A 26756-nucleotide genomic window follows, 5' to 3' on the forward strand; every position below is an offset into this window, starting at 1 on the left:
GATGCCTCAGTCGGAGGGTTGCCAGGAAATCTGTCTTGCTCAGTGTGTGTGCTCTTTTAGGAAGCAGTCATGGTGGAATGAAGGATTTTGCTGACTGCTCTTTTTAACATTTTCTCATCCTTCTCCCAGCTCTGTTCACACATAGAATGGAAATATTTGCCAAGTGTCTTATCGCCCACGGAGGGCATGGCTTTGCGTCTCAGTCAGCCTGTCTCACCACGTAAAGTGTCCATTCGTCACAGCAACACTGCGCCCTTTCACTCAGGAATGCCAGCCTTCTCCTGGCCTTGTTGACAATTGGCCTCAGAATGTGTCCCTCTCCAAAATTGTGCGTTCTTTGTCCTGCCTATGTCTGATTTTTCTTCAGACTTACCTGAATACTTACTTAATAGCGAGTGGCTGAATGAGCCTTTTCTGACACAATTTCTAATATGGAAACACTCCCCGATACACAGCACACGCACGCACACAATTAAAGACTTCTATCTGCTCCACATCTGTCAGTGTGAGTACTGATTTAGTGACCACATCTGGAGCACACAGGTGGCTGGCCTGCCAAAACACTTCTGACAGTCTGTCATAGCTGACCGATCATTGGGTTTTGGGATGGGAGGGGGTTCTTTGGCAAAAGATGAGTAAAAAAAACGGAATTCTCTGAAAATGTAAATCAGACAGGTGGTGTTGATGTGTGTGTGAAAGAGCAAAGGAATACATTACACTTCTTAAAAGTAGTGTCTCAGCAGCACTACCAGTCATACCCATAATATATCCAATGTTTTTATATTTTCTTATTTAGTACTTAGATGTGAAAACTTCAAGTTTATTCTTAATTTGACTGTTTCGGGTTCATTCATTTAAGTTGCATTGGTGGTTATTTACAGTTGGTGTCTGAGTGTTTCCAAAAATAATTACGGATGGATGGATGGATGGAATAGAGGCAGAATAAAGGCTTCAAATTGGAAACTTCACCATATACACACAAGTACAATAGTAAAAACAATAGTTTATATAATATATAAATATAAAAGTATGGCAGAACCAGAAAAACAAGGTGCTGTATCACTGTACTGAAAAAGGTAAACAAATGCTGCTGGAAAAATCTAAGCTATACTTTTTATAAAAATGGAAATGGATCATAGCAGTGAATGAAACAATCATTGTGACTAAAGCTTTATTCCAACAACCCTGAAGTGTCTCTCTGGCAATTTTCTGATCGCTAACTATCCCTGAGTGATCACACCAATGAAGAATATAAAGAATAACAAGGAACTTTTCGAATGCTAATATTAAATGGTGGTACATATTAAAGTTTTCATATAATTTAAATAAGGGTTATAAAGTAAATAAAAAATGAGTTGCACCATAAATAATGGGAATGTGATGATTCAGTGGTTAGCTAACCTATTGAATTCAGTCCTTTACCACTGAGAAATGTTACATCTTAAGTGATATGAGAGAAGAATACAGAATTTATTTATAATACATAAATAAATAAATGAATAGACTTGTATGTGAGGGGTGGAAATGATACAAAGCGCATAGTAATCTATAGAAATGTGCGTAAAGTGCGTTTTGGTGAGCTTCATCCAGCCGGCATTAGGACCTCGTGGATGAGTTTTTCTCTCTCTCTATTTGCACCAGGTCGACACGCGCTGAAATATAGATAATAAGTGGTCATGTAGGCGTAGGTTGGAGTCTAGTTTTTTCGATCTGAAGGCGATAACCACAGGCTCGGTGTGAAAGAGGACTGAGGCACGTGGTGAGGTGCGTCCCCTTTATAAAGCTGACTTACTGTCCAGCCAGCCGCCAGGAGATGGTGCGCGCTGGCACGCGGCACTGGCGTTTTCCACAAGAGGGGATGGAGAAGCGCACTAACGCTCTTTCCGTCGCGCCGAAGGGAAAATAACGTACTCGTCTCTCGCTCCGTTCCTCCGTCTCTCTGCGTCTTTCCGGACAACACCACGGTCCCTGCACACTATTAAGATTTCCTCCGCGACGTTTCCTTTTTTGTTTGTTTGTTTGTTTCTGCGCTCTCGGATCGCACGCGATTTGGCGGAGATGCGCGGCGGCGCGCGAGCGGACCGTGCCGAGTTGTAAAGCGCAGCGCGTTGGGGCGCAGCTCACGCCGTTCACCGCACCAAGTGGGGGGGTTTTGGTGGCGCTCGGATGCAGCGGAGGCGCGTTGAGCCGCAGATCGTCGCGCTGTTTCGCTCCACGAGCAATCAAACTTCACATGGCCGTGAATGCAATCATATAAGCGCTCTGGTTTATTCTTCTCTTCTAGGATATTCCTTTTTTCTCCCTCTAGAAAGCCATTTAACAACTTTTCAAATGGATATCCAGACACAAAAACGATCAATAACTAATGATCATAGTATAGCTTAAACTTTTCACATCAAACTTTTTATCTGGTGATCCTGCGATAAACTACAAAATGCATTGATCGTCTCATTTGCTTTTATACTTTACGCCTGCTTAATTCAGCATATCCAAACCTTATTATAGCTCTTAAAACGACTTCTTTTATTTTTACCCTCTGGAGGAACACACGCTATCCACCCCCGAAAATGAACCTCTTTGTAGTGAGCTTTCTCCTAAGCCTGGATCTAGTGGCCGTGGCGCTCGGCTTGTCCACGTGCAGCACTTTGGACATGGATCAGTTCATGAAAAAGCGCATCGAGGCGATCCGAGGCCAGATCCTAAGCAAGCTGAAGCTCAGTAAGCCGCCGGAGGAGTTCCCTGAGCCCGAAGACGTGTCCCGGGATATCATCGCCATCTACAATAGCACCCGCGACCTGCTGCAGGAGAAGGCCAACGAGCGCGCCGCCACCTGCGAGCGCCAGCGCAGCGAGGAGGAGTACTACGCCAAGGAGGTGCACAAAATCGACATGCAGCCTTTCTACCCCTCTGAAAGTGAGTGATGCACCGTGCACCTTGTTATACCTACTCCATAGTCTGCATGCAAATTTGCTCATTCTGCACTCTGTTATATATTTTTCTTTCTTATTTTTAAGCACAGAATCACACTTACTTAACAATTTAGCCTATGATTTCCAATGCAGGACTTTGCATCAGCTTTGCATTACTAGAATGTGAAGATGCAAGCTGGGCTTTTAGTTAGTTTCATACCTGTGTGTATGGATATAGCTCTAATTATATAGCTTCAAAACTTAATCCGCAAGATGGGTGGAATACCTTCACACTCAGCACCACACAGAGCCACACTGTGGGCCCTTTTGTAGCATCCCATCTGATTTGAAGAATGCGTGCAGTAATCTGTGGCAAGAATGATCTTAATCCAAGCCAAAAGGCTTCTTACTCCCTACGTAAATGCATTACATACTTTGAGCAGCTTCTTAGCTTTTATCGATGACTTCTTTAAGCTGCTGCTTCAAAATGCTGGCAAGTGCACAAATGTTCTGCTTTCTATAACAACATAGCTGAAATGCCAGCACATGCTCATGCGTCTACGTACTGATTAAAAGGAAGAAAAAACTATCTACAAGAAAAAAAAGAGTGCACCTTTATATCTGTGTTCAAGACGGCACATATATCTTTTGTACGCATTACCGTCATTTTTTAATTTTTTATTTAATTAATTTAAACACATACCATTTTTGCAACATTTCAGTAAACAGGCCTACAAATGAGACCCCCTTCACCTACTGGAATAATACACCACTATGCACTTACACAGGCCTACTGTGCACCTTCGGTGTTTGCAAAGTCATGACTTTGTAACCAAAATAATAAAATTCAATGGACTTATTGTGCCATTACCTTTGAAATGATTTTTTCCCCCTCCCGGATCAAATGCCGGCGTATACGTAGCACATAGGGGGAAATATAGTTACGAGATATTTTATATTCCCCAAAGTATTGTTTGCATTAAATATTATTCTTGGCCCCATCTGTTGTAGAAATACCCTAAATATGAACAGATCTGGCTTAGTGCCAGCCTCAGTCTGGAAGGTATTTATGGGATATAAATAATACTGTGTCAACAAACAGAAAGAAGAAGCACTATTGTAGATTTCATCCGTTATTAATCTCTACTTCTGAGTCTGCTGATTTTTAGAGTCGACTGTAAGCTTGCCTAAATGCACAGGGTTATCAGCCTAATTTGGTTGGGCACCAGGAAGTCCGCACAGGCAGCGCTGCAGGGCACAACGGTACTGGAAGGCACACAAAAATGTAGAGCTTGGGAAGGGAGGGAGGCCAAAAAAGAAAGGACTAGCAAGGGGTGAGCTGTGCAGAGGGACAGAGCAGGCAAAATCCAAGAAACACTCCTGGAGCGCAGTCGAGGTAGCGTGCATATATGCTGCTCTGTGCCACATGCTCCATGGAAAATTCCAGCCGGAGACCCGCTGTTGCTGGGGTGTGGAGTGTGCGAGTCACCAGCGAGGCTTTCCCCTTTCCCTACACCCCTCTCCCCCATTATACGTTGTCCAGACTCCCTCAGGTCTCTCTGCCCAATATCCCTTCACCCTGACCCCACCCCCGTCAATACACCTTCATTCTAATCTGACATACATGTTCATATAGCATAGACATGCTCCACTTAGTTTGTGTGTTCGAAATTTTCTAAAACTAAATATTTCCAAGAGCAGCTATTTTTATGCTGAGTATTTTATTAGGCACACTCAGCAGGACACTTTTCCCAGCATTTGAAATATTTGCCTTATTAGTAAGCACACTGTGGCTGTATCAGCAGTTCCAAATGTTCATGATGTCTCTTACAGGCCCCATGTTTTTGATACATGGGATATTCTGCCACATATTTTAGACACAAAGTGGCAAAGTCAGGTATCCACATAGAAACTGCAGGGTCCCGAAGGAGTATCAATTAAATTTAATGTAGCCTACACTTGGTCAGTTTTGTTTTCCCTGCACATATGCTGAGCTATTAAATGTCCATGCATTCATAAACTTTAGCATACCAATGCCCTGTTAGTAAATGCATGTGTCTTGAAGCCAAAAATAGAGCTGCCTTGTGGTTAAGTGCAGATGAACACAAGGCTTCCACTGTGTGCTTACCTGGCTTGGTTATGTAGCAGTTGTTGTTTTATTTTTTTTGTTGTTTCTTTTTTTTCTGCAGTTTATGGGGTTGTGCATGTCAGTATGTGCAGTTTGTTATTGTGTGCACTGGAAAGTTGTTTGGTTACAGAAAGGAAATGATTTCAAATAGATTACACATAAATGATAGAATTTTGGCCTGGAAAAGCAAAGCAAATAAATGTGACCATTTAAGATTTTAATTTGTTTTAATAAAGAGGCAAACGTGGGCTCTTGAATGCATTGCAAGCTGCAAGTGGGATGTCAAGTATTTACAAAAATATTGTACTTGAACCACTTAATAGGCACAAAGCACTCACATATTTGTGGTTGTGCTAAGTGGTACCCGAACGATTCAAAATCCAATTCTGAGTGGTTGTTAAAGGTATTTTAATAGAGATTTAAAGTCAACTATTAGCATAATAAAAATGCGATCTTAAAGCTCTTATTGTAAGCTCAGGTAAACAGAAAGCAAATTAGTAATTCGATTTTATTTACTGTTATTGTAAATTACACCCATTTTCCGTATGCAATACGTTTCCATTTCATTATTTTCAGTAATAACCATGTACTGTGTGTTTATGCTCTGTCTATATCTGTGAGGTTAAATGAAAACGTAATGAGAAAAAAGCTCAACTGGAATGTTAATACTACAAAGATTATGTAAGTGCATTGAATGGACAAAGGTTTGTGGACCCCTGACCATAAGATTTGTGTGCACTTTTTGAACAGCCCATTTCACATTTAGTTTTCATTTGCTATATTAACCCCCACAGTTCTGGGAAGATGTTCCACTAGATTTTGGAGTGTGATGGAGTGTGGAGGGTGATGAAGCCTGGGGTGCGATGAAGCCTGTGCAGTCAGTGTTCCAATTCATCCCAAAGGTGTTCAATAGGTTTGAGGTCAAACTCTATAGCAGGCCACACATAAGCCTTCACTTAAACCCACGTTAACCAGATCTTCATAGAGATCACTGTGCACATGCTGGAACAGGTTTGGGTCTCCTAGTTCAAGTAAATGGAGCATTTGATTTTTACTGCAGCCAAAAAACACCCTACACAACTGTGTGCTCCAATCTGCTGGGAATAATATTGCTGGAAAAAAATGGGTTTCCCAATTCCTTTCTCTTTATAATGTATGTTTAGAGGTTAAAATGACAATTTAAAGATTAATTACTCAAGGTGAATAACCTTATAAGGCATCATTAATCATATGGCTAGAATAACTACTAGAATACGTCATACTAGAATGACGTTATACGTCAGTGAATAGATAATTTTATTAACCACATCATGAACATATTTTAGTAATGACAACATGTATTTTGTATATTTGTCATATCGGACCTAAAGAGACTTGTTGCAACTAGAATTGCTGTATTGATCTGTAAAGAGTTGAAATTTATTGCATGTGCATGAACGAACTCAGGTTGTGTAGGTCATGTATTTACTGTGTGTCAGTGCTTATTAATGAACTTATACTAGACATCAGATACTGTATTAACTTTAACTTTCTAAGAAATGTTTGAGAATTTTTCTGATTTCTGACTAGAAATAGATGAACAAAGATGATTTTCTCCTGTAGTGTTAAAATGGTAACTATTATAACCTCAACTACATATGAGCATGCATAACAAGCCCACATTATCATTTGCCAATCAGTACTGTGAGCACATTATGCACTTTTGTAGTCAGATTAAAGATTTTATTTTTAATTTATGGGCAAAGGTTTGTGGACACCCATGTGGGTTTTCTTCAAACTGTTGCCGTACATTTGTATAAAATTACTTTATATACTCTGGCATTACATTTTCCTTTTAAATCTTGGGATCTAAACCTTTTCCAAGATGACAATGTGGGTTTCATGAAATCATAGTTTGCTCCAGTTATTAGGGACGAATTCAAGTCCCCAGGCCTTCTCGTCCAGCTTCAGCACCTGAACCTCACTATTGCTATATTGACTGAACGAACATATGCCCATAACCACACTGAAGAAAAAAATCACAGAAAATCTTCCCAGAAGAGTGAAAGTAATTATAACAGAACTGGGAAATCAAATCAGGAAGGGTGTATGGGTGTGATGGTCAGTCATCCACAAACGTTTGACCATATAGCGACTGTATGCAATAGTCAGCTGAAAATAAAAAAATCTGAGAACACAGATACAAACAAATTTCCCAGCCTCTACCATTCTCTACTGACACGAAGGCACTGTAGATGTGCACAACATAGCATGTCAGATATGTCTATAAAACTCCTCTCTCCATTACAATGCAAACAAACTTTAGCACAGAAGAATAAACCAGTCATTTAGGGCATCACACTGTTCTTAGAGCTGACTTTTCTCAGTTCATGTTTAAGCACTAAATGCAGATTTCCTACAGCTAGATCACACTTCTACCCTTGCCCATGTGCATGAGAGAAAAGATTTCTGTCTAAATGATCCTGGTCTGAGCTGTGCATTAAAATTTAATTAACGCTTAGCACTTGGTGGAAGAATTAGTCATGTTGGAAAACTGAAGTTCCTTTTTACTCTCATGTGCCAAAACGGACATAAGAGTTTTGACAAATTTTTATACAAAAGTATAAATACTGTGTATAATGAGTGAAATGTTTATTAACCCATCAATCATTTGTCTGTTTATCCTTTATCAATAGCCAGAGCAGCTAGTAGTGTTTCTAAGAATGCACATTGTAATGTCAATTCCTATATCTGTTCAGTGATAAATATGTATACACGCTAGCATTAGAAAAGAAAAAAAAACAGCTCCAAAGAGGCTGAGGGAGGGAGTGCGAGGTTGAAGTGTGTCCGTGTTTGTGCAGCTTAGCAAAAAGCCCAGTGCGTGTGCATGACAGATTATGTTTAGTGACTGCAAGAGAACACTCGAGCCCCTCTTCCCTCCTGCACTGTAAATAAACACTGTGGTGTGGAGGGGCTCTCCCAGAATCAACCCAACACACAGAGCCATGCAGAGGCCTCCACGTCCCTGCGCAAGACTGCATAAGGGGAAGCCTTTTGCGGCCGTGCAACCCATCTGTGTGATATCAGTGGAAACAAATAGAGTTTGATCTCCAGCAACCCGCAAGGAGCGAACATGCATGTGATAACACTTTATTAACACAGGCCTGGAGAGCATAATCGGAGGAGATGTGTAGTCAGCAACTGCATTCAATCTGGGACTTCGTGCTTTGTGAGCTGCTGCCTTACTTTGGGGAGTAATATGTTGCACATTGAAATCCGTGACTCCGATTTGATCCTTAAGCCTGCGTGGGCATGAGAGTGTTTGTGTGGTTTATGTGATGTCAGTATATAAATGAATTTTTGTCAAAGCCTAATTTTCAAGGACCAGGTAAAAAAAAAAATGTGGAAAAAAAAAAATAAAATAAATGTGTATATATATATATATATATATATATATATATATATATATATATATATATATATATATATATATATATAATATATAATATATATAATTTTTTATTATTATTATCTATTTGGTTTTTTTGGTTTGTTTTTTTCTTTTTTACAACATTCTATTTTTTTACTCGATTCTGAGTCTAGTCTCATATGTTTTAAATCAAATAGGAAATTTTTCTTCCACTGAATAGAGGTAAGAAATTAGTCCATAGGCACAATGTGCATGGTGGAGTTGTTTTGAAAAAAGGGGCTCAGTATACTTACGCAAGAGCTGGATGCGCTGCTGCTTTTCCAGCGGCCAAACTTGATTGCGTAACTTGGGGGAGAGTAACGAGAGAGAAAAAGAGAGTGAAGGCGGGGGGGAAGAGCAAAAGAATAACAACTTTTCCTCCAACACTTTCATACTGTTTACAGCAAGAGCACAGGTCCTGCGTAATATGATATTCTAACACAAGTAAACCCTAGTGTGGGAAAGCGATCTGGAGCCCATCTATCTCTCATGGGCCTGGAGGAGTGAGGGATGCGCTGGGCCAGGGAAGGCGTGTGGAGTATTCCCGAAGATTAATTAAGTCAAACGTTCGAGGAGGCGGTGTGTGCAAGAGAATCTGCCAACGGTCACCCCATTATTGTTTATCTGTATTGTGATTTCACAGTTCTGCAAAGGGCAGTAAAGCATACAGGAACTGACACCGGACAAGCTCTGTTTTTCCAGCAATGTTTCTTCACAAATGATCTGTGAGACCATGGCAACCACCATTGCAATTCTGAAATTTGATAAAGACATAAGCTTTGTCTATCTGGGCTGGTTTGAGCATGGTCATTTGGAACACTCTTTATTGCAGTTGCTTGTTTTCTGGTTGCCATACAACAGTTGAAAGGAATCCTGTACAGGATGCCAGCAGGACAACAGTCCCTTCCACATTAGCTATCTCTTAGCACCTTTCCCCATCATTATAATTTGTGTGTGTGTGTGTCAGTCTGTCTGTCTGTCTTTGCTGATTGGGCTGTTGCTGGGAAGGAACCGTGTGCAGACTGACAGGAGTTTATGCACGGGTCTTCAAAGCTTTGGGTATTTTTAGTTCTCGGGGATTATGCACAGAGTTGTTTTCAATTTGCTATTGGCAGGTGAGTGACTGGGCGGAGGCATCTGCATAAAATGGCATAGGCAGGCGCACTCTTATGTTTCAAATTCTTTCTGTCTGTCTGTCTTTTTTTCTCTCTCCCCACCTTTCTCGAGTTCCTTTCTTGCTCTAAAAATTTCTTCTAATACTTTCTTCTTCTACTCCCACTCCTCCACTGTTTCCCTGCTAAGACTGGATTTGTTTCCAGTTCTCCAGGCCTTGATTCAGCCAGTAGTGTTCTTAGACTGTGCTGTCTTGCCACGTAACAAAAGGCAGGCTAATCTGACCTCAGAGCTCTGCTCTTTACCTTTCTATCAGCTCTCTCTTTATATGATCAGTGCTTCCCATATTGCCTTTTTCTGGCTGTGGGAAGAAGAAAACAGTGTGTCCTTCTGCAGGGGAAGCAAGGGGAATCCGACAGCATATCTTACTGAAGTGAGAAATGCTCAAAACTAGGTCAGATATTTTCCCCTCTACTCACCCTGAAACATTTTAGCCCTGCCATATGAATATATTTGTTCTGAGTTTTCAGTTTCAAGTGGTAAAATAATAATAATAATAATAATAATAATAATAATAATAATAATAATGTCTTTTATTCAAACAAACTTTTGCTTCTTTTTTAGTATGACTAGTTCATACAACTGGAATAAAACTACATTTCCATTTCCATTCCTCAGGAATTTGCTTTTTAAAATATCGTTTTTATTTTTAAAACTGCAAGAGCAAAAAGCAATTATTCTGTTTGTTAAAGATATGGACAGATTTTGTACATTTGTAGAGCATGTGTGCATGTTTATGTTTCGGTTTGTATATGGGTAACTTTATCTTTTTCACATTCCCTTAAAACTGCATTTCCAATGTTACTTGTATAAAAAAGCGGTTGATTGCCTGCTCAGCAACAACAGTTATATATGCACACTGTATACTAGAGAGACTCCACTGCACAGGAAACATATCTGGGGTCAGCAAACGAGTAAAGGACATTGGGAACGAATTCCTGGCACAGGTCTACTGATCAGCAAGAAGACACACTAGAGCAGATTTGGGAGCTTGGCTCCAGATTGCTGGAGCAAATGTCTATTTAATGTAATACCCCTAAGATGCAAATCCTGGTTAGGGTAAACAGATCTCATAGCTTCTCTAGGATGATTGTTATGCACAGGGACGCAAACATTACATTCTCTGTTTGTGTGTGTGTGTGTGTGTGTGTGTGTGTGTGTGTGTGTGTGTGTGTGGATATGGATGTGTGTTTCTGTGAGGGTGAATGAGGTGAGGCTTATGTGTGTTGGGTGGTGCAGAGTTGTGTTGGCTTGAACCCGGTTGAGTGCAAGCCAAGCAGTGGTGGCTTATTATCAACAGACCAAGTGAGGATCATCTACTGCTGTAGCACAGGCTTTCAGGCCAAGCAGGAAGAGGAGGGAAAGGCATCTGCACGAGTGTACTCCTTCAGGAAGGAAGCTTTTGCTTGATGGTTTCAAGTTCACGTTTCCTCCTGTTCTGCAATAGTAGTGCTCACTCAGGAAGCCATACAGGATCTATTAACCAAATGTTTGTAATGGCCTGAGATGGAGAGGCTTATGAAGGAGGGAAGCAAGACAAGAAAAGTGCAAATGCCGATGTTCAGTGTTGTGGTGTCTGTTAAAGCTATAGAATGTATATATATTTTATTAATCAATGTTCAGTAACTGCTTTCTGGTCAGGAGCATGGTGGTTCTGGAGACTTTGGCAGGAACACTGGGTTTGAGGCAGAAAAGTCATGGCATGGCACCATACACCCACTTACACACACTCACACCCTCACTCACTCACTCTTATACACACACACACACACATTCCCACCTAGTGGAAACTGAGCACAACCTGCTTGTGGGAGGTGGGAAGAATCCAGAGAACCTGGAGGAATCCTACAAAGACACAGAAAGAACAGTAAGCTGCATAACTTGGAGCCTTGTGAGACATCACAATGGTTGCCTTATTATCATTATAACATTTTAACAACATATTTAATATCATATCATATAGAGATATAATTAATCTTTCAGCAGTGACTGCCAGTGTAATATTACAATGATGAAAATCATGAAATCATGCAAATTTTCATTTCAGACAAATACAGGAATCAACCTAGTCAGCTCCTACAACTATAACGTACAAAATTGATTGGAGCCAAGTATGAACTAATTAAGCATGTGGAATCCAGTTTGGCTCCTGCCTGATTGAAATGAAAATCTGCAGCCACAGTTTTGTGAATTAAAGATTGAAGAGCCCTCACTTGTGTATAAAACTAGTAGTCTAAAGGAATAATAGAATAAGTTCTTACGACCTTATTGACTGCTAATTGACGAGCAAATACTTCTGAAAGATAGCTAAAATCCTTTGCTGAGGAGGGCAAGGGAGTGTTCAGCCCTCAGTGGCGCCAGTTGTGGTGGATCACATTCATGTCTCAGTTATATAAATCAGCGGTAACGTGGTTACTCTCCTCTTTGCCTCTCAACCTCAGTAAATCGGTGGTTTGCTTACTGAGTCAGCCCAAATTCCCTAGCGAATCAGAGGGTGACAGGAAAAACATGGCATATTAGGATTAGAGGTTTCATTATTTCTTAGTGTGCCTGCATGATGCAATTTGTGTACAAACAAAAAATAGTATGTGTTCATCACAGCAGCATGCGTAGTTCACAGCTCAAAGTCTCCAGTGCAAAGTTGAACACAGCAGAGTCATTCATAGAGTCAGGATGCTTGGGAGAAGTTTATATAAACTCTGCTCCTTAAGATGGCCTACTGGAGGATTGAAGTGTGATTTTTTTTCTCCTCTTTTTTCTGTTGATGGATGGGAGAGAAGCTAGCAAGAGTTTCGTTAGTTTTGGCCCATATGTCCTCCTGGTCATACAGTGAAAAGTTAGTATTGGCTGCCTGTCAGCAGGATCATCCGAGAGAGAGAGAAAGAAAGAGAGAGAGAGAGAGAGAGAGAGAGAGAGCGCTTTTGAAAGCTTGAGTTTGGGAAACAGTTTGATTAAATGTTAGTGGTAATGCATTATGTTGTCTCCACTACACATATTTCTGCCATATTTCTTTTACAAAACACTCCAAAACTTGTACATTTGTTTATACTTCCAGCACCATACTACATCTGACGTTGCAAATCCATGGACAAAGCAGCCTCAGTCTACTTCAACTCCCCTACACACACACACACACACACACACACACACACACACACACACACACTTCATTCCCATGAAGTAAAAGTTAGTAAATGGGTTTTTCCCTGAAAATCATGATTGAACTCACTGTCATGCTGACTCTAGAAGCAGCTGCTAAGCATTTTTTTACTCTCTGGTTGGACATCCTGCTTGTGCAGGCTCTTTAAACAAACCACCGCAGTTCCTTAATCCCCAGCTTCTGCACACCCTAACAGCCATCAATTTGGGGCTTCAGGCTGCGTCCGACACCACTGAGCAGGCTGTGTTATAGTCTATGCAACTACATACATGATTTCTGCCTGTTTGGCCATGATAAGCACACACAGCTTATTACTGGTTAGAGGTCAATTATAGTAGTTGTATAGGTATGTTAAGCTTTTTAGGCTGTGGCAAACTTTTGTGTATATAGATGGCTACCATGCGGCCTTCTGGTAAAACCTGCAATGTGATTTCACAACTGCTGTGTGTTTGGCATTTGTTAATTTTTTTTTACCTATTTGCAAAAAACATGTTCATATTACACTGTTTGACAGTTAACTGTGCGGTTGCTACATGGTGTACAAGAGCCGGTCAAAACACACAGCTGTCACACATGGTTTAGGGTATTATGCAAGTGTTGCTGTACTGCTGGACTCATAGAGGCACAATATCTCCAGCTGTCTCTGATCTATTTATTAAAACCTCCATTTTTTTCATATGCTGGATCATGACAAATAATCAGCCTTTTTGTACTGTAAAGAAGGAAAAAAACAACACCATTAGCCAATCTTATCTTTAATATGTTTTGTCAAAATGTCTGTGAAATATCAGGTCTTGTTTTTTTTATTTTTTTTTTTATTTCTAAAGTAAACTTAAATGTTATTCAGATACATGGTCAGGCATTCAAACATCAATTCCGGTGTCCTCCAAGTAACCCTTGGCTGAATAACAGATGAGGTGTATACTACAGGTGCAATCCAGAGGTCTTCTAAAACAGTCTGAGTTGTCCACCATATGGCCCTTCTATAAAACCCATTCATTTGACAGCAGCCTCTAATCGCTAGTGTAAAAGCCTTGCCAAGAATATACAAAAACAGTGCAAAGACCTCTGCCCTGCACAAGTATGACTGTCTTTGAATGTTAATAAGAGAGACCTCTCTCTTTCAGATGTCATCCCTCCGACCTACTACAATCCCTATTTCAGGCGGTTAAGGTTTGACGTGAGCTCCATGGAGAAGAACGCCTCCAACCTGGTAAAGGCTGAGCTGAGGATTTTCAGGCTACAGAACCCAAAGGCTCGTGTGTCTGAGCAACGCGTTGAGCTTTATCAGGTAGGCCATATACATAATACAGGTCATACTGTGTAGTAGGAAAGACCTGCAGCATAAAATATTTGTTGATATATGTCTTTACAGTAAGACAGCACCATAGAACAAAAAACATACAGGGAATTGTTTTTATGTCAAAATAATGACATTTATTAACACAAATATAATTATTAATTATAAAATGAAGTAAAATGTTAATACAGTACAGTACTGTATACATAAAATAGCATTTTTGGGGTGGCCCGTTTATCGTGGTTTTTCGTTCATCACGGGCGGCTTTGGAACGTAACCACTGCAATAAAAGAGGGATTACTGTATATATAAAGCACCTTGAATTGATATCAACTAATTTTAAATATGATTATGTTAATAATATGATATAATAAACTTAACTGTAACCGCACAAACACATGGCACAATCTACTGATGCATATGCTTTAGTAGGAAACAAAACATCTTGAAAAATGCACACCAGAGGAATTTTTAAATATTGTAGATGGTCCCACACAAAGCCAATAGAGTGGGAGGTGTAACACTATGCAACTATCCTTACATGTATCTGTTAAATACATCAATATTCAAATTTACCAAAATACAAAGTAAAAAGTACCATAATTTCCAGACTATTAAGCGCACATTTACAGATTTTTAAGATTTTTATTTTGAACATAAATAAGCCACACCCGTCTACACTGAAACTAATGAACTTTACACAGGCTTTACCGAAAGTCAGTGTCTGTTACACGGCTTGTATCTAAACAGTAGCCTACCAAGAAAGTCATTGTTCACTGTCTTCGTCCTTCCTTTCACAACAATTTCTCTCGAGAGTCTTTCTTTTGGCATCGTTGTGCGTTTAAAAATCACCATCTGTGAAGCTTTTCTCCCGATGCCGTGCAGCTCAGAACACAGGTGAAGTGCGTTTTTTCATGCCCGGTTGTTTTCAGCGTGACGAATGATTTGCTTTTCCTGTAGACAGTCCGAGTGAGCGGCAGGTCAAACGTCAGAGGAACCTTATCCATATTTATGATGTGGTGCGGCCCGATTCAGTGGGAGCGCATCTGATTTAATATAAAGAGTTTCATTGGTTCACTTTAACCCGTTCGGCATTTTCATTGGTCTAATGTTATGTCACTCAGTTTTTTGGCTTGAAGTTTGTGAAACCGGGAAAAACCCAGGAAAAATCTATAAATTAGCCGCTTCATTGTTTAAGCCACGGGGTCCAAAGCGTGGGAAAAAAGTAGCGACTTATAGTCCGGAAAATACGGTAGTTTAATTTAACCAACATGAGCCTGCAGCCAAACTAGTTATTATGGATAAATGAAGCTGTAAATATATGTTAATGATCAGGGCTTATTTTGTCTGGTCTGCTTTACAACACTTGTGTGCAATGCAAATAAATAAAAATGATTGCTGATGCAACAACTGTGGGATTTGAATGGGATCCCAGTCTGTATAGTAAATAACACCTAGAAACAAAACAAAGTGCTTTTGGTATCTGTATTTCTGTATAAAACATATTAAATATTCATTCGGTTTTATCACTTCTGAACTGTTATAAATTTATCATTTGAAATAGGCCAAAGCGCTACACATATGTGGTCACAGTAGCTCAGTGATCAAGTTCTGAGCTAATGATCTGGTTATAAACAAACTTATAATACATTTAATTTTTTTTACTATATTTTAAATTGTAGCTTGCCATAAATAAGTAATTAATGGAAGCCTTCACAACACACACACATCCACCACACACACGCACAAACACTCACTTCGATGTTGCACATTCATCATACTTCTTTCTTTTTTTTTTTTTTTTTATCTATCCATGATCATCTATCTGAAATGCAGTAAAGTGTACTGATCTAATAAACAGCTTTCCTTCAGATCAACAGCAGTGTGGAATATTGTGTATTCCTTTTAATTGTCGGCAGTGATTAAAAATACCAATTTTCTGTCTCTGGCTCCCACTTGCACCTCTCTGGCCCCCTCCACAGTATGGTGTTTATGCCTAAAGGCAGCCATGACAGGTGACAGTAAACACTAGCTAAGCTGGGATTCACTCTCCCTAACACAGAGATTATGATGATGTATGTGGTATAGAGGGCGCAAAGGGAGAGCATTTCTCAGCCTTGAAATCCCTTTGTGATACAAAGTAACCCACAGGCTACTTATAGGACATATTTATTGAACTTTTGAGCCTGTCTTACTCTGGAGAGTTGAAAAACGTTTATGCTTCAGACACGCCTTCCAACTTATTGATCTATTATAAATAGGAATGTCATTACATCATGACTTAGGTACATTTTTTTCCCACTCTCACTACAGTTTTCTCTACATCTTGCCAATGAGCTTTACTTTATCACTATCAAGTCAAGTCAAGTCAAGTTTATTTCTATAGTGCTTTTCACAACAGACATTGTCTCAAAGCAGCTTTACAGAAATCAACAGTGAAGGTGAATGCTGTGTATTTATCCCTGATGAGCAAGCCGTGGCGACTGTGGCAAGGAAAAACTCCCTTAGATGTAATGAGGAAGAAACCTTGAGAGGAAGGTGCCTTGCTTTCGGTCTCCTCTGATTCAAAAACAAAAACAAACTATCTCCCATGGTCAAGCCAAGCTACCACTCAAAGCACAGTGATTCTATGAGTTTATCAGTACAGTTCCTCCTTTAGATGCCTGTAGTGTAGCTTTGGTTGTCTAATATACACTCTAAGACCCAGCATGAGCCTCATGTCTAACATTTGCCATGGGGGCGAGGCAGGCCGAGTCTCTATGTGTTGCAGACCAAGCAGTGTTTTACACATTAAGCGGTGCGTGGTCCAACGTAAACACACAGCCATGAAGGACAGAGCAATAACACCGTGGTCCGGCCAGCATCTGTTTCCGCCAGCACAGCTCCAAGCCTTTTTCCCAGACCTGGCTAATCGATCAGGGAGCCTCAGACGGGAAGGGGCGGTGTGAAGAAGGAGTAGGTGGAGAAGGTGGTGGGATGTAGAGGGGGACAGGGAGCCTTCTCCAGACCTGTGCAGCTGAACTGTTTATAACTTTGGCTTTAACCAGCATGCAGAGGGCCAATCTGTATTTTGCACTCCCTGGGACACTGCAGGAACGAGAAAGGAAAGAATATTTTGGAAAGTTTGTAAAAAGGTTGAGAGCTGTAAGTTGTGAGTGCTGAACCTTTTTTGGTTTCTCTTTGTAGATCCTTGGCCACAAGGACCTCACGTCACCCACACAGCGCTACATTGACAGTAAAGTGGTGCGCACTCGTACAGAGGGAGAGTGGCTGTCTTTTGACGTTACCGAAGCGGTCAGCGAATGGCTACTGCACAGAGGTAAAGGGAAAAAGCAAGCAATTATGTATTTATGTGAGTGTGTGTGTGTGTGTGTGTGTGTGTGTGTGTGTGTGTGTGTGCAAACTCACATACTCTATCCAAAAAACAAATTCGATAATTTATTGCCCTTCAATATGCTGGATAGCTTTTCTTACAATTTAGTAGTCCCATTTAATCAGTTGTGGTTGTAAGGGGGAGTTGTGGTTATAGTTAGGAACAGAATAACACATAAATAACTTTAAGACAGAAAAAAATACAAAATTAAGGTTTTATTATATGTATGTTAAATTGTATTGTATATTACACTGATATTGTATGTCATTTAATACTTTTTTCCTACAGAAGAAAAAAGGGTAGAATTCAATTCAATTCAGTTTTATTTGTAATTTATGGCTATTGTTGGCTTGCAAAATCTTGCATTTCACCTATGTTATATGGACTGTCATTGGATATAATCTGTGGACACCAGACCGTAAGATTAGGATGTTTTGAACATCCCATTCCACATTTAGTCCCCATTACTGATATAGATTTGTGCTCATTTAGCCAGAAAGCTATTAGTAAAGTCAGCTACTGATGTAAGGTGATGGCGCCTGGGGTGCAGTCAGCATTGCAATTCATCCCAAAGGTGTTCAATAATGGTTGAGGTTAGAACTCTATATCAGGCCACTCAAGAACTTCCACACTTGCTAGGGATCTTGGTTGTCAGGTTTGTTTCACCGAGTTAAAGGGAAGAGAAATTTTATTAATGTTGCATCCCAAAGACATCCTATACATAAATGATCCATCTAAGAACCACTTACATAATTGATGCAGTATGTTCATTGTAAGTATGCTGTTGCATAGAGCAATGCATCTGATTGTGTATACTTGAAGGTTTATCATTCATATTCTACAGTGTAAAATCCAAAATTTTGTGAAACTGGAATGTGTATTGTCACAGTATGAGAGCAATGAGTGCCTTGAGGGTTAGTCAGCATTGTTGGCAGGGCTGTGAAGAATGCAGAAGTTGGCTCTGTTTGCATGGAGGGACTGTTTGGCTTGAGCTGCACCTCCATGCAAACCGCATGGCAGTCGGAGAGTAGAAACGAGTTATCTTAGTCACCTGAATCCTGTGCCAGCTCTAGGGTAAGAGCATCAATCTCCAGTAGGTTAACTGTTCTGAATTCTTCCCCATTCCTTCCCCCAGACAGAAACAATGGATTCAAGATCAGCCTGCACTGTCCTTGCTGCACTTTTGTGCCATCAAATAATTACATCATCCCAAACAAGAGTGAAGAGCTGGAGGCCCGCTTTGCAGGTGGGTCACACTGTGGGAGCGCATGCAGGTGTGAGAGGAGTATAAACTGACAAAGTGTGTCATGTCTTTCTGCAGTTTAACAAGGATTTTTATGCTTTCCTTTCAATCAGTTAGAACAACTATATCCAATTCTGAAATAATACATCTGTGAATGCTCTACATATTTGTTTCTATTTCACAGCAGGACACCTAATCTTCTAAATCCACCTAGCTGATTAGAATGCTTGCAATAAATTCCATGATCACTGAATTAAAATGTTCTCACTCCCTGGCTTTGCTAATCAGTTTTGGGGGTGCTGCTTGACAGGGATTGATGATAGCTTCATCCGCCGTCACAGTGGCCAGTCTCCACACTTGCTGCTCATGTTGCTTCCATCCTACCGCCTGGAGTCCCAGCACAAGAGCCACAGACAGAAACGAGCCCTGGATGCTGCTTTCTGCTCCAGGTCTGAAATCCTTGTAGTCTTCATTTAGATCCAGGAAAGAGAATTTTCAAACCACAGTGCTTGGTTTCTCTTTGCCGTTATGCATCTGCAGCATCACAAATCTGCTCTTGCATTTCATAGGAACGTCCAGGACAACTGCTGTCTGCGCTCACTATACATTGACTTCAAAAAGGACCTGGGATGGAGGTGGATCCATGAGCCGAAAGGATACAATGCCAACTTCTGTGCTGGAGCATGTCCTTATCTATGGAGCGCAGACACCCAACACACTAAGGTAAAAATATCTTATGCAATAAAATGCAATGAAGGTCTAAATATTTTATTTAGACCAGAAGTTAAAATATTCATTAATTAAATTGCATTACTTTAATTTGCTAGCACAATGTTGTCTAGTTAAGGTGTACTATGAAAAAAACTCCGGGCCTGGCAATCACATGATATGACTTCTCCTAGGAAATTCATTTGAGCACTTGGTGAGGACGGACATCTTTGTCATTAATGCTGAAGATTAAGATGCTTAGACTTCCTGATTTCATAGAAAAGAATAATGTGTAATTTTATATTTCCATTCCTTTTATTTGCTTCCAAAATGTTTGGCTTTTAGTTTAACCTTGAAATTAGCATTGCTATGTCAGTTATCTCACTGGATCAGATTTCTATTTCATATCTTGGTCAATTTGATTTAAATCAATGCTACGACTGTAAATCCCCTACGTTTTAGTAATGATTGAGCAACTATAATGCTATTATAGTAATGATGTCATTATGTGGCCATTCACAAATCAGTTACGGAGCAGATATTCAGATATTCCCTTTCCCTTCATAACTAAGAACCTTGGCAATCAAATTATCAACTGTGTGTATACACAAATGTGTTCATAAATTCTATGTAGGATTTTTTTTTTTTTTCATTTTATCTAAAGATATGTTTCGTTGCATTTGTATATCTGCAAATGGAATAGCTCAGGAGTGCTTTACATAGAGGTTTTTCATCATTGGTCTGGACAATAAACGCTTTTACTGCTTTTTAAAGAAATGCTATATATTTTTGTGGTTTTGCCTAAATCCTATAAAAGTTTAACATAGTGGATAAAGTGAAGATGCACCCTTCCTTTTTCTTTGTGGAAGGATGTTGTGTTTCCACTCCTATGTGTAAGACACTAACAGATTATGGTAAAAATGATAAAAGAAACAAAAAGCAAAAAAACAAAGACAATTGTGAAACACTACATTATAATGACTCTTCAATTTGCAAACGTTATACTTCCTTTAGAACGGTGTCGTTTGTATGTATGTTTCTCTATTACACTAACAAAAATGTTTTCTTACCATATATGGTTCATTCTCAGTGTGTCAGTATTTATATATGCAAATAACTGTTTTTTGTTTTGTTCTTTGTTTTTTTTTTCATTTAGCTTACCTCAATAATGCTGCATTCAGATTACATTAAAACTGAATTCTGTTATTTTGACTACAGAGCATTTGTGCAACAATGTGGAGAAAAAGACAAGCATTTTTTTTAATATATATTTACTGATCTTAAAAACATACACTATTTGGACAAAGGTTTTGGGACTGGACTTTTCCAGCCATATGTAGTTCTGTTAGAGACACAATTGTAGTGAATGTCTTTGGGTGCAGTAGCAATACATTTTCCATTCATTTGAACTAGGAGACAAAAACCTGTTCCAGCATGACACTGTCCCTGTGCACAAAGCAAGCTCTATGACGATATGGTTTGCAGTGATTAGACAGAAAGATCTTGCTGAATAACGTCACTAGGTTACGTCTGTACAGGGGGCGAGACCGGAGACCCCCCTGGTGGTTGATGTACTAGACCACCGACGTGTTGTGCGTACGAACCTACACATGGCGATCTCTCCGGTCTCGGAAGAAGTGTTTCAGTGCCAAAAACACAGCCATCATCTCCAGGCAGTTTATGTGCCATGGGAGATGTCGCTTGTCCCACCGACCTCGGGTGGAGTGGCCACTCATGACCGCTCCCCACCCAGTGAGAGATGCATCCGTCGTTAGCGTTATGTGACAACAAGGAGCTCCCAGGACGGGGCCTTTTTTCCATATTTCTAAGGCTTAAAGGGCTTGCCGAGAGACCATGATAACACGGAGAGGATTACCCTTTCAGGAGAACCCTCTGCCTCTGAGCCACCACTGGAGGGGTCTCAAATGGAGGAGGCCAAGTGGGATCACGTTGGACTGAGCAGCCTCTGTAACTGCTTCACAGTAAGTGACTGGCCTACGGTCGAGTCCCACACTATGCCCAAGAAGGTGGTTCTCTGCAAAGGAGAAAGCACACTCTTCTTTGCGTTTAGTCTTAACTCTAATTCATTCATATGGGCGAAAACGACATCTCGATGCCGGACCGCCTGAAGCTTTGATCGAGCTAATGTCAACCAATTGTTGATATAATTTAGAATGCGGATGCCCTGAAGTTATAGTGGGGCGAGAGTGCTAGGCCGAACGGAAGGAGGGGAGCTTCGCCCCCAAAAGCAAACCTCAGGAACTTCCTATGAGTGGGAAGGATGGCTATTTGTAGCCTCACGAGTGAGCGGTTCAAGGAGCGCAGACCTAGAATCGGCCGCAATCCGCCATCCTTCTTCGGAACAATGAAGTACTGGCTGTAGTAGCTTGACTTTTTGACTAAGGTAGGAACCACCTAAATGGCCCCTTTCCTTAGGAGGGTGCGCACTTCCTGTTCCAGGACCAGAGCCTGCTTGGGTCGCACCAGGGTGGGACACAACCCGTTCAACTGGGAAAGAGAGGACCCGAACTCAATCGAGTAGTCTCTCTCTATTGTGTGCAGGACCCACAGAGATACGTCTGGCAGGCCTTCCCAAGCTGCCAGGAAATCTTTTTGGGGAACCAGCCTTTGAGGCTGGTCTCTGACCCTCTCAGAGCGGCTGGAGCAATGCCCTGCAGCCGTTGGGGCTCCTGAGAGGCAGCGGGTCTCCTCCATCTGCAGCGATCTCTCGATGGAGGAAGACACCCGCAGGAGGGAGGCTGCACTCTGAGGCACATCTTGTCGGAGAGTTAGCAGCCTGGCTTCCCCTTCTGCCCGGAAGACTGATCAGGGAACCAGCCTTTCGAGGATGGCTTCTGACCCTCTCAGAACATCTGGCAGAAACGGGTCCCCTCCATCCCCAGTGGGGACGGAAGGAGTCACCCGGTGGAGGGAAACAGTCTGGCCTCCTGGTGGTGACGAGGAGGTATGGGCACCGTGTAATTAGGTGTAAACCGCCCTCCCCGAAATAGGGTGCTCTGATTGTTAGGGCCACTGTGCCACTGCCTGTTTGTTCGAGGAGAGGACCACCCTCAGGTGCGCGACGTAACTCCTAAATCGTCAGCCCTAGAGCTGAATCCCTCGTCCATCTCTCATAGCAGGTCAGCCTGGTGATATCTATTGTTGAACTCCGGGTTGAGGAGACAGTTACAATTTTCAGTATTTTACTATTTCTATTCGATTTTATACATAAGAAACAATTGACAACTTTTTGATACTGCTTAATGAGTCACATGTGTCTGCAAGGTGGATTGATAATGCCATTTGTTGTGTTCTCTTTCAGGTCCTTGGTCTATATAACACCATTAATCCAGAAGCATCAGCTTCTCCTTGCTGTGTGTCCCAAGACCTGGAACCTCTTACCATCCTTTACTTCATTGGCAAGACCCCTAAAATTGAGCAGCTTTCCAATATGATTGTAAAGTCCTGCAAATGCAGCTAGGAACTGGCTAAAGCTGCATGCACACGCGCACACACACACACACACACACACACACACACACACACACACACACACACACACACACACACACACACTATAAATTTTAATACAGTTATGAACTGTCTTATTCACACAGGTATAAAAATTGCTGTGCAGGACAGAAACAGAAATGTACATTTCCTACAACCAGCATACGTATTTGTACAAAGTGAGCACACAAAAGCGCACACAAAGAGTTTGCACTTAGGTGTGCGTGTTTATGTTTGTGTGTGTATGTGTGCTGCGGGACAAAATAGCCCCTCTTAGTACATCTCATCTCACACACTCATCACACCAGGATAGTGAGTATGGCAAACACTGGAAGTACATTATAAAGTGTCTACATGTGAAGTAGTAGAAAAGAGAATCCCTCATTTCAGCAAGCAGTTACAGCAAACTTTGTCTCTTTCCTCTCTTTCTTTACCTATGCATCCCTTCAAAAAACATTTGTTTTTCCTTATTTTTAAAGCTGGTTTTGATTCTTGGAAATTGTTGAAGACCTCACTTATTTAATGTTAGCAGGGCCTGTTAGTGAATTTCCTGGCTAAGACATGACAAGAGGAATGGGAAATGGAAAGGTGAAGAGATTTTTGCGATATGGAAAGACACCAAGGGACTGAAAGTAGTTGAGTTAAATTCCATTGCAGCTGAACAAGAGGTAAAAAACGAACTTCCAGCAAAACAAGCATGTGACTGACTGTGAGTTCGGAAAGGCAGCAGGTGTGAAGCTGGCCTTGCAATATGCCCAGTTCAGTTATATGCTATAAATCGATGCCTTTTGAACTTGGAAATTGAGCAAATTTTGGAGCTGCTGTGAATCATACGGTTGGCTCCATTTGTCATTTTTTATGTTAAGTAATCGTAAGTACAAAACAAGTTATATACTACAGAACATCTGTCATGATTCCAGAAAAATAAAATAAAATTCACATTTGTCCTGAAAAGCAATTTTCATGAGGCACAAAAGAAAAACATTTGTTTACTTTAGGAACGTATAGTGAAGGAGTTCCTATAAAGCCAGTTCTACAGATCAGGTACATTCATGTCAACATTCATGTAATTAGAGTGGGAAAGAGAGCAGGGTTATGGTAGGTGACAATGTATTATGGAAGGCTTTGAAAGGAAATTGTTACAGTAAAGTCAAAGGAAGGACAGGACAACAGCAGAGGGATATTTGCCAAGTGATTAGAGGCATGTAGAACAGATGTCTGACAATGTCTCTGTGGCTGTCTATAGTAATGAGAGTCAGTAAAAACCTGGTACTTCCAGCTTATCAAGTTTCAAGATGTGGCATAAACGGGGCCAAGCCAGCCTTACAAATGTACTTGAGTAGCCATGGATGGATATGTGCCATTGAGAAACATTGTATTGCACTCAAATCTGAGCGCAAAGCCCTTTCTTTGTTTATTTTCCCTCCCCTTCCAAGGAACTGAGATCATTTGATACAAAGAATTGCACTGACTGTATTTTATTATTACCTTTTTTTGTAACTTTTTTGTTTGTTGGATTTCTACTTTATGCCCCCTCACCCTCAACATACCGCAAGTGTTAATGAGGTGACGTCAGTAAGGAAATTTGGCAAGGCAAAATGGAAACAGCTCAGATCAGTATAGATTGCTTCCAACACAGTAAAATTTATAGGTGACAGCATACAACGCCTAACCCCATCCCCCTCATAGTGCTAGTGGACTTCCATAAGACATAGGAAGTGGAAGGAAGCACAACCGTTGTCACATTAGAACAGTGGTTCCTTTATTCCGTCCTCAAACACCCCCTGCCAAATCACATTTGTTGTCCGTTTTTTTTTTATTTCTGATCATATTAAGCCATGTAAGAGAGAACTGCGCAACTCTGACTTTCTGGCTCTGATATGATTTTGGAATAGAGTGTGGACTGGCCAGGGGGCCTTGAGGACCATATCAGTGACCTCTGTGTTAGAGCTGTATATTGTTATTGTTGTTTATGATGATGCTGATTTTGTTGACCCACTATGATGTATTGTAACACATTATTGTTGTGGTGCTCTAGTGGTAAATAAATTATTTAAGTAACAAGGGAAAAGTAGTGTGTCCTGCTCTCTTTACTGTGTGATCCTGTAGAGTCTCATACAAAAATAACACAAATACAACTAGCCACTTTTCATCAAAACTGTGTTCAGTGTATAAAGAAAAGATTTCAAATGTCATCAAAGGTGTCAACATTTACCAAATTAATCACTTTGATTACAGGGAAATAAAAAAATAATATTCGAAGCATTCATTTGTATTTATTATGTATTTATTTGAACTCTGTTTTTAAGGCAGCATTTTGCCAGTTACCAGAGGGTTATTTTTCTAGTTCAATAAATCAAACCCAGATGCTCTAGAAGCCCTGTACCCCATGCATCAGCTTATCTGTATTATATACACCATGCGTCAGCTTATCTCTATTATATACACTGTGCGTCAGCTTATCTGTATTATCACAGTTAGATAAAAAGTATTTCCCTGTAACTGTACTTATAAGTTTATATCCAATATTTACTTTAATTTGTACCTAAAACTACTGCTGTAATCCAAAAAAACTTGACTCTTATTCACAATACATTTACAGTAAACATTGTTTTAACATATGGAGTGATGGAATGCAATCCTATTATGCTATATCACCTAGAAGAAGAGGGCATCCCTTTTGAGTCTGGTTCCTCTCAAGCTTCCTATCTCATAATTTTACATAGACTATCTTTGTCACTGTTACATCTGGCTTGTTATCTATATAGGAAGAATTTTGACTGTATTTATTTGTAATTAGACTGCTACAAAAGCTTGAGGTCGCATTTGCCATTAACAGTTTTGCATTCAAGTGCCCATCAGTGAACAATTAATATCCTCAACAGTGATGGAACTATAATGAATGAACATTTGGTGTCACCTAGATGAGGACCTCTTTCCTTGTGAGTCTGGTTCCTCTGAAGATTTCTTTCTTATACAAGCTCATGGAGTTTTTTTTGCCACTGTCACCACTGACTTGCTCATTAGGGATAAACATATAGGGTCTGATGAATTCGTTTTACATTTATATTTGTAATCTACGTATTTGTGTAAAGGTGCTTTGAGACAATGTTGTTAACAGTGCCATACAAATAAAATAGAATCTAGATCTACAGTAAAGACCAAAAGTTTGGACACACCTTCTCATTCAAAGAGTTTTCTTTATTTTCACGACTATGAAAATTGTAGATTCACACTGAAGGCATCAAAACTATGAATTAACACGTGGAATTATATATGGAATTATATACATAACAAAAAAGTGTGAAACAACTGAAAAATGTCATATTCTAGGTTCTTCAAAGTAGCCACCTTTTGCTTTGATTACTGCTTTGCACACTCTTGGCATTCTCTTGATGAGCTTCAAGAGGTAGTCACCTGAAATGGTCTTCCAACAGTCTTGAAGGAGTTCCCCGAGAGATGCTTGGCACTTGTTGGCCCTTTTGCCTTCACTCTGCGGTCCAGCTCACCCCTAAACCATCTCGATTGGGTTCAGGTCCGGTGACTGTGGAGGCCAGGTCATCTGGCGCAGCACCCCATCACTCTCCTTCTTGGTCAAATAGCCCTTGCTTGTGACCGTGACGCCTCCCTTCCAGATGCGCTGAACGACTTCTACGCCCGGTTCGAGGGGCAGAACAACGTGGTGGCGAGGAAGACAATCCCTCCTCCCAGTGACCAGGTGCTCTGTCTAACCACAGCTGAAGTGAGGAAAACTCTATGCAGAGTTAACCCACGGAAGTCTGCTGGACCAGACAACATTCCTGG

The 26756-nt window shown here is 40.6% G+C and overlaps 1 protein-coding gene across 1 annotated transcript; it reads left to right on the top strand.

Moving 5' to 3' along the window:
• Nucleotides 1-1151: 1151 nt before the first annotated feature.
• On the top strand, nt 1152-25023 carry tgfb2 (transforming growth factor, beta 2). Its single transcript, XM_046848086.1, has 7 exons — nt 1152-2913; nt 13946-14109; nt 17305-17437; nt 18627-18737; nt 19045-19183; nt 19304-19457; nt 22765-25023. Exons 1-7 carry the CDS (start codon nt 2568-2570, stop codon nt 22921-22923), a joined length of 1206 nt encoding a protein of 401 aa, XP_046704042.1. The 5' UTR covers nt 1152-2567; the 3' UTR covers nt 22924-25023.
• The last annotated feature ends 1733 nt before the right edge of the window (nt 25024-26756 follow it).

The sequence above is a fragment of the Silurus meridionalis genome, chromosome 4 (genome assembly GCF_014805685.1).
Source record: "Silurus meridionalis isolate SWU-2019-XX chromosome 4, ASM1480568v1, whole genome shotgun sequence".
In the NCBI taxonomy this organism is placed as follows: Eukaryota; Metazoa; Chordata; class Actinopteri; order Siluriformes; family Siluridae; genus Silurus; species Silurus meridionalis.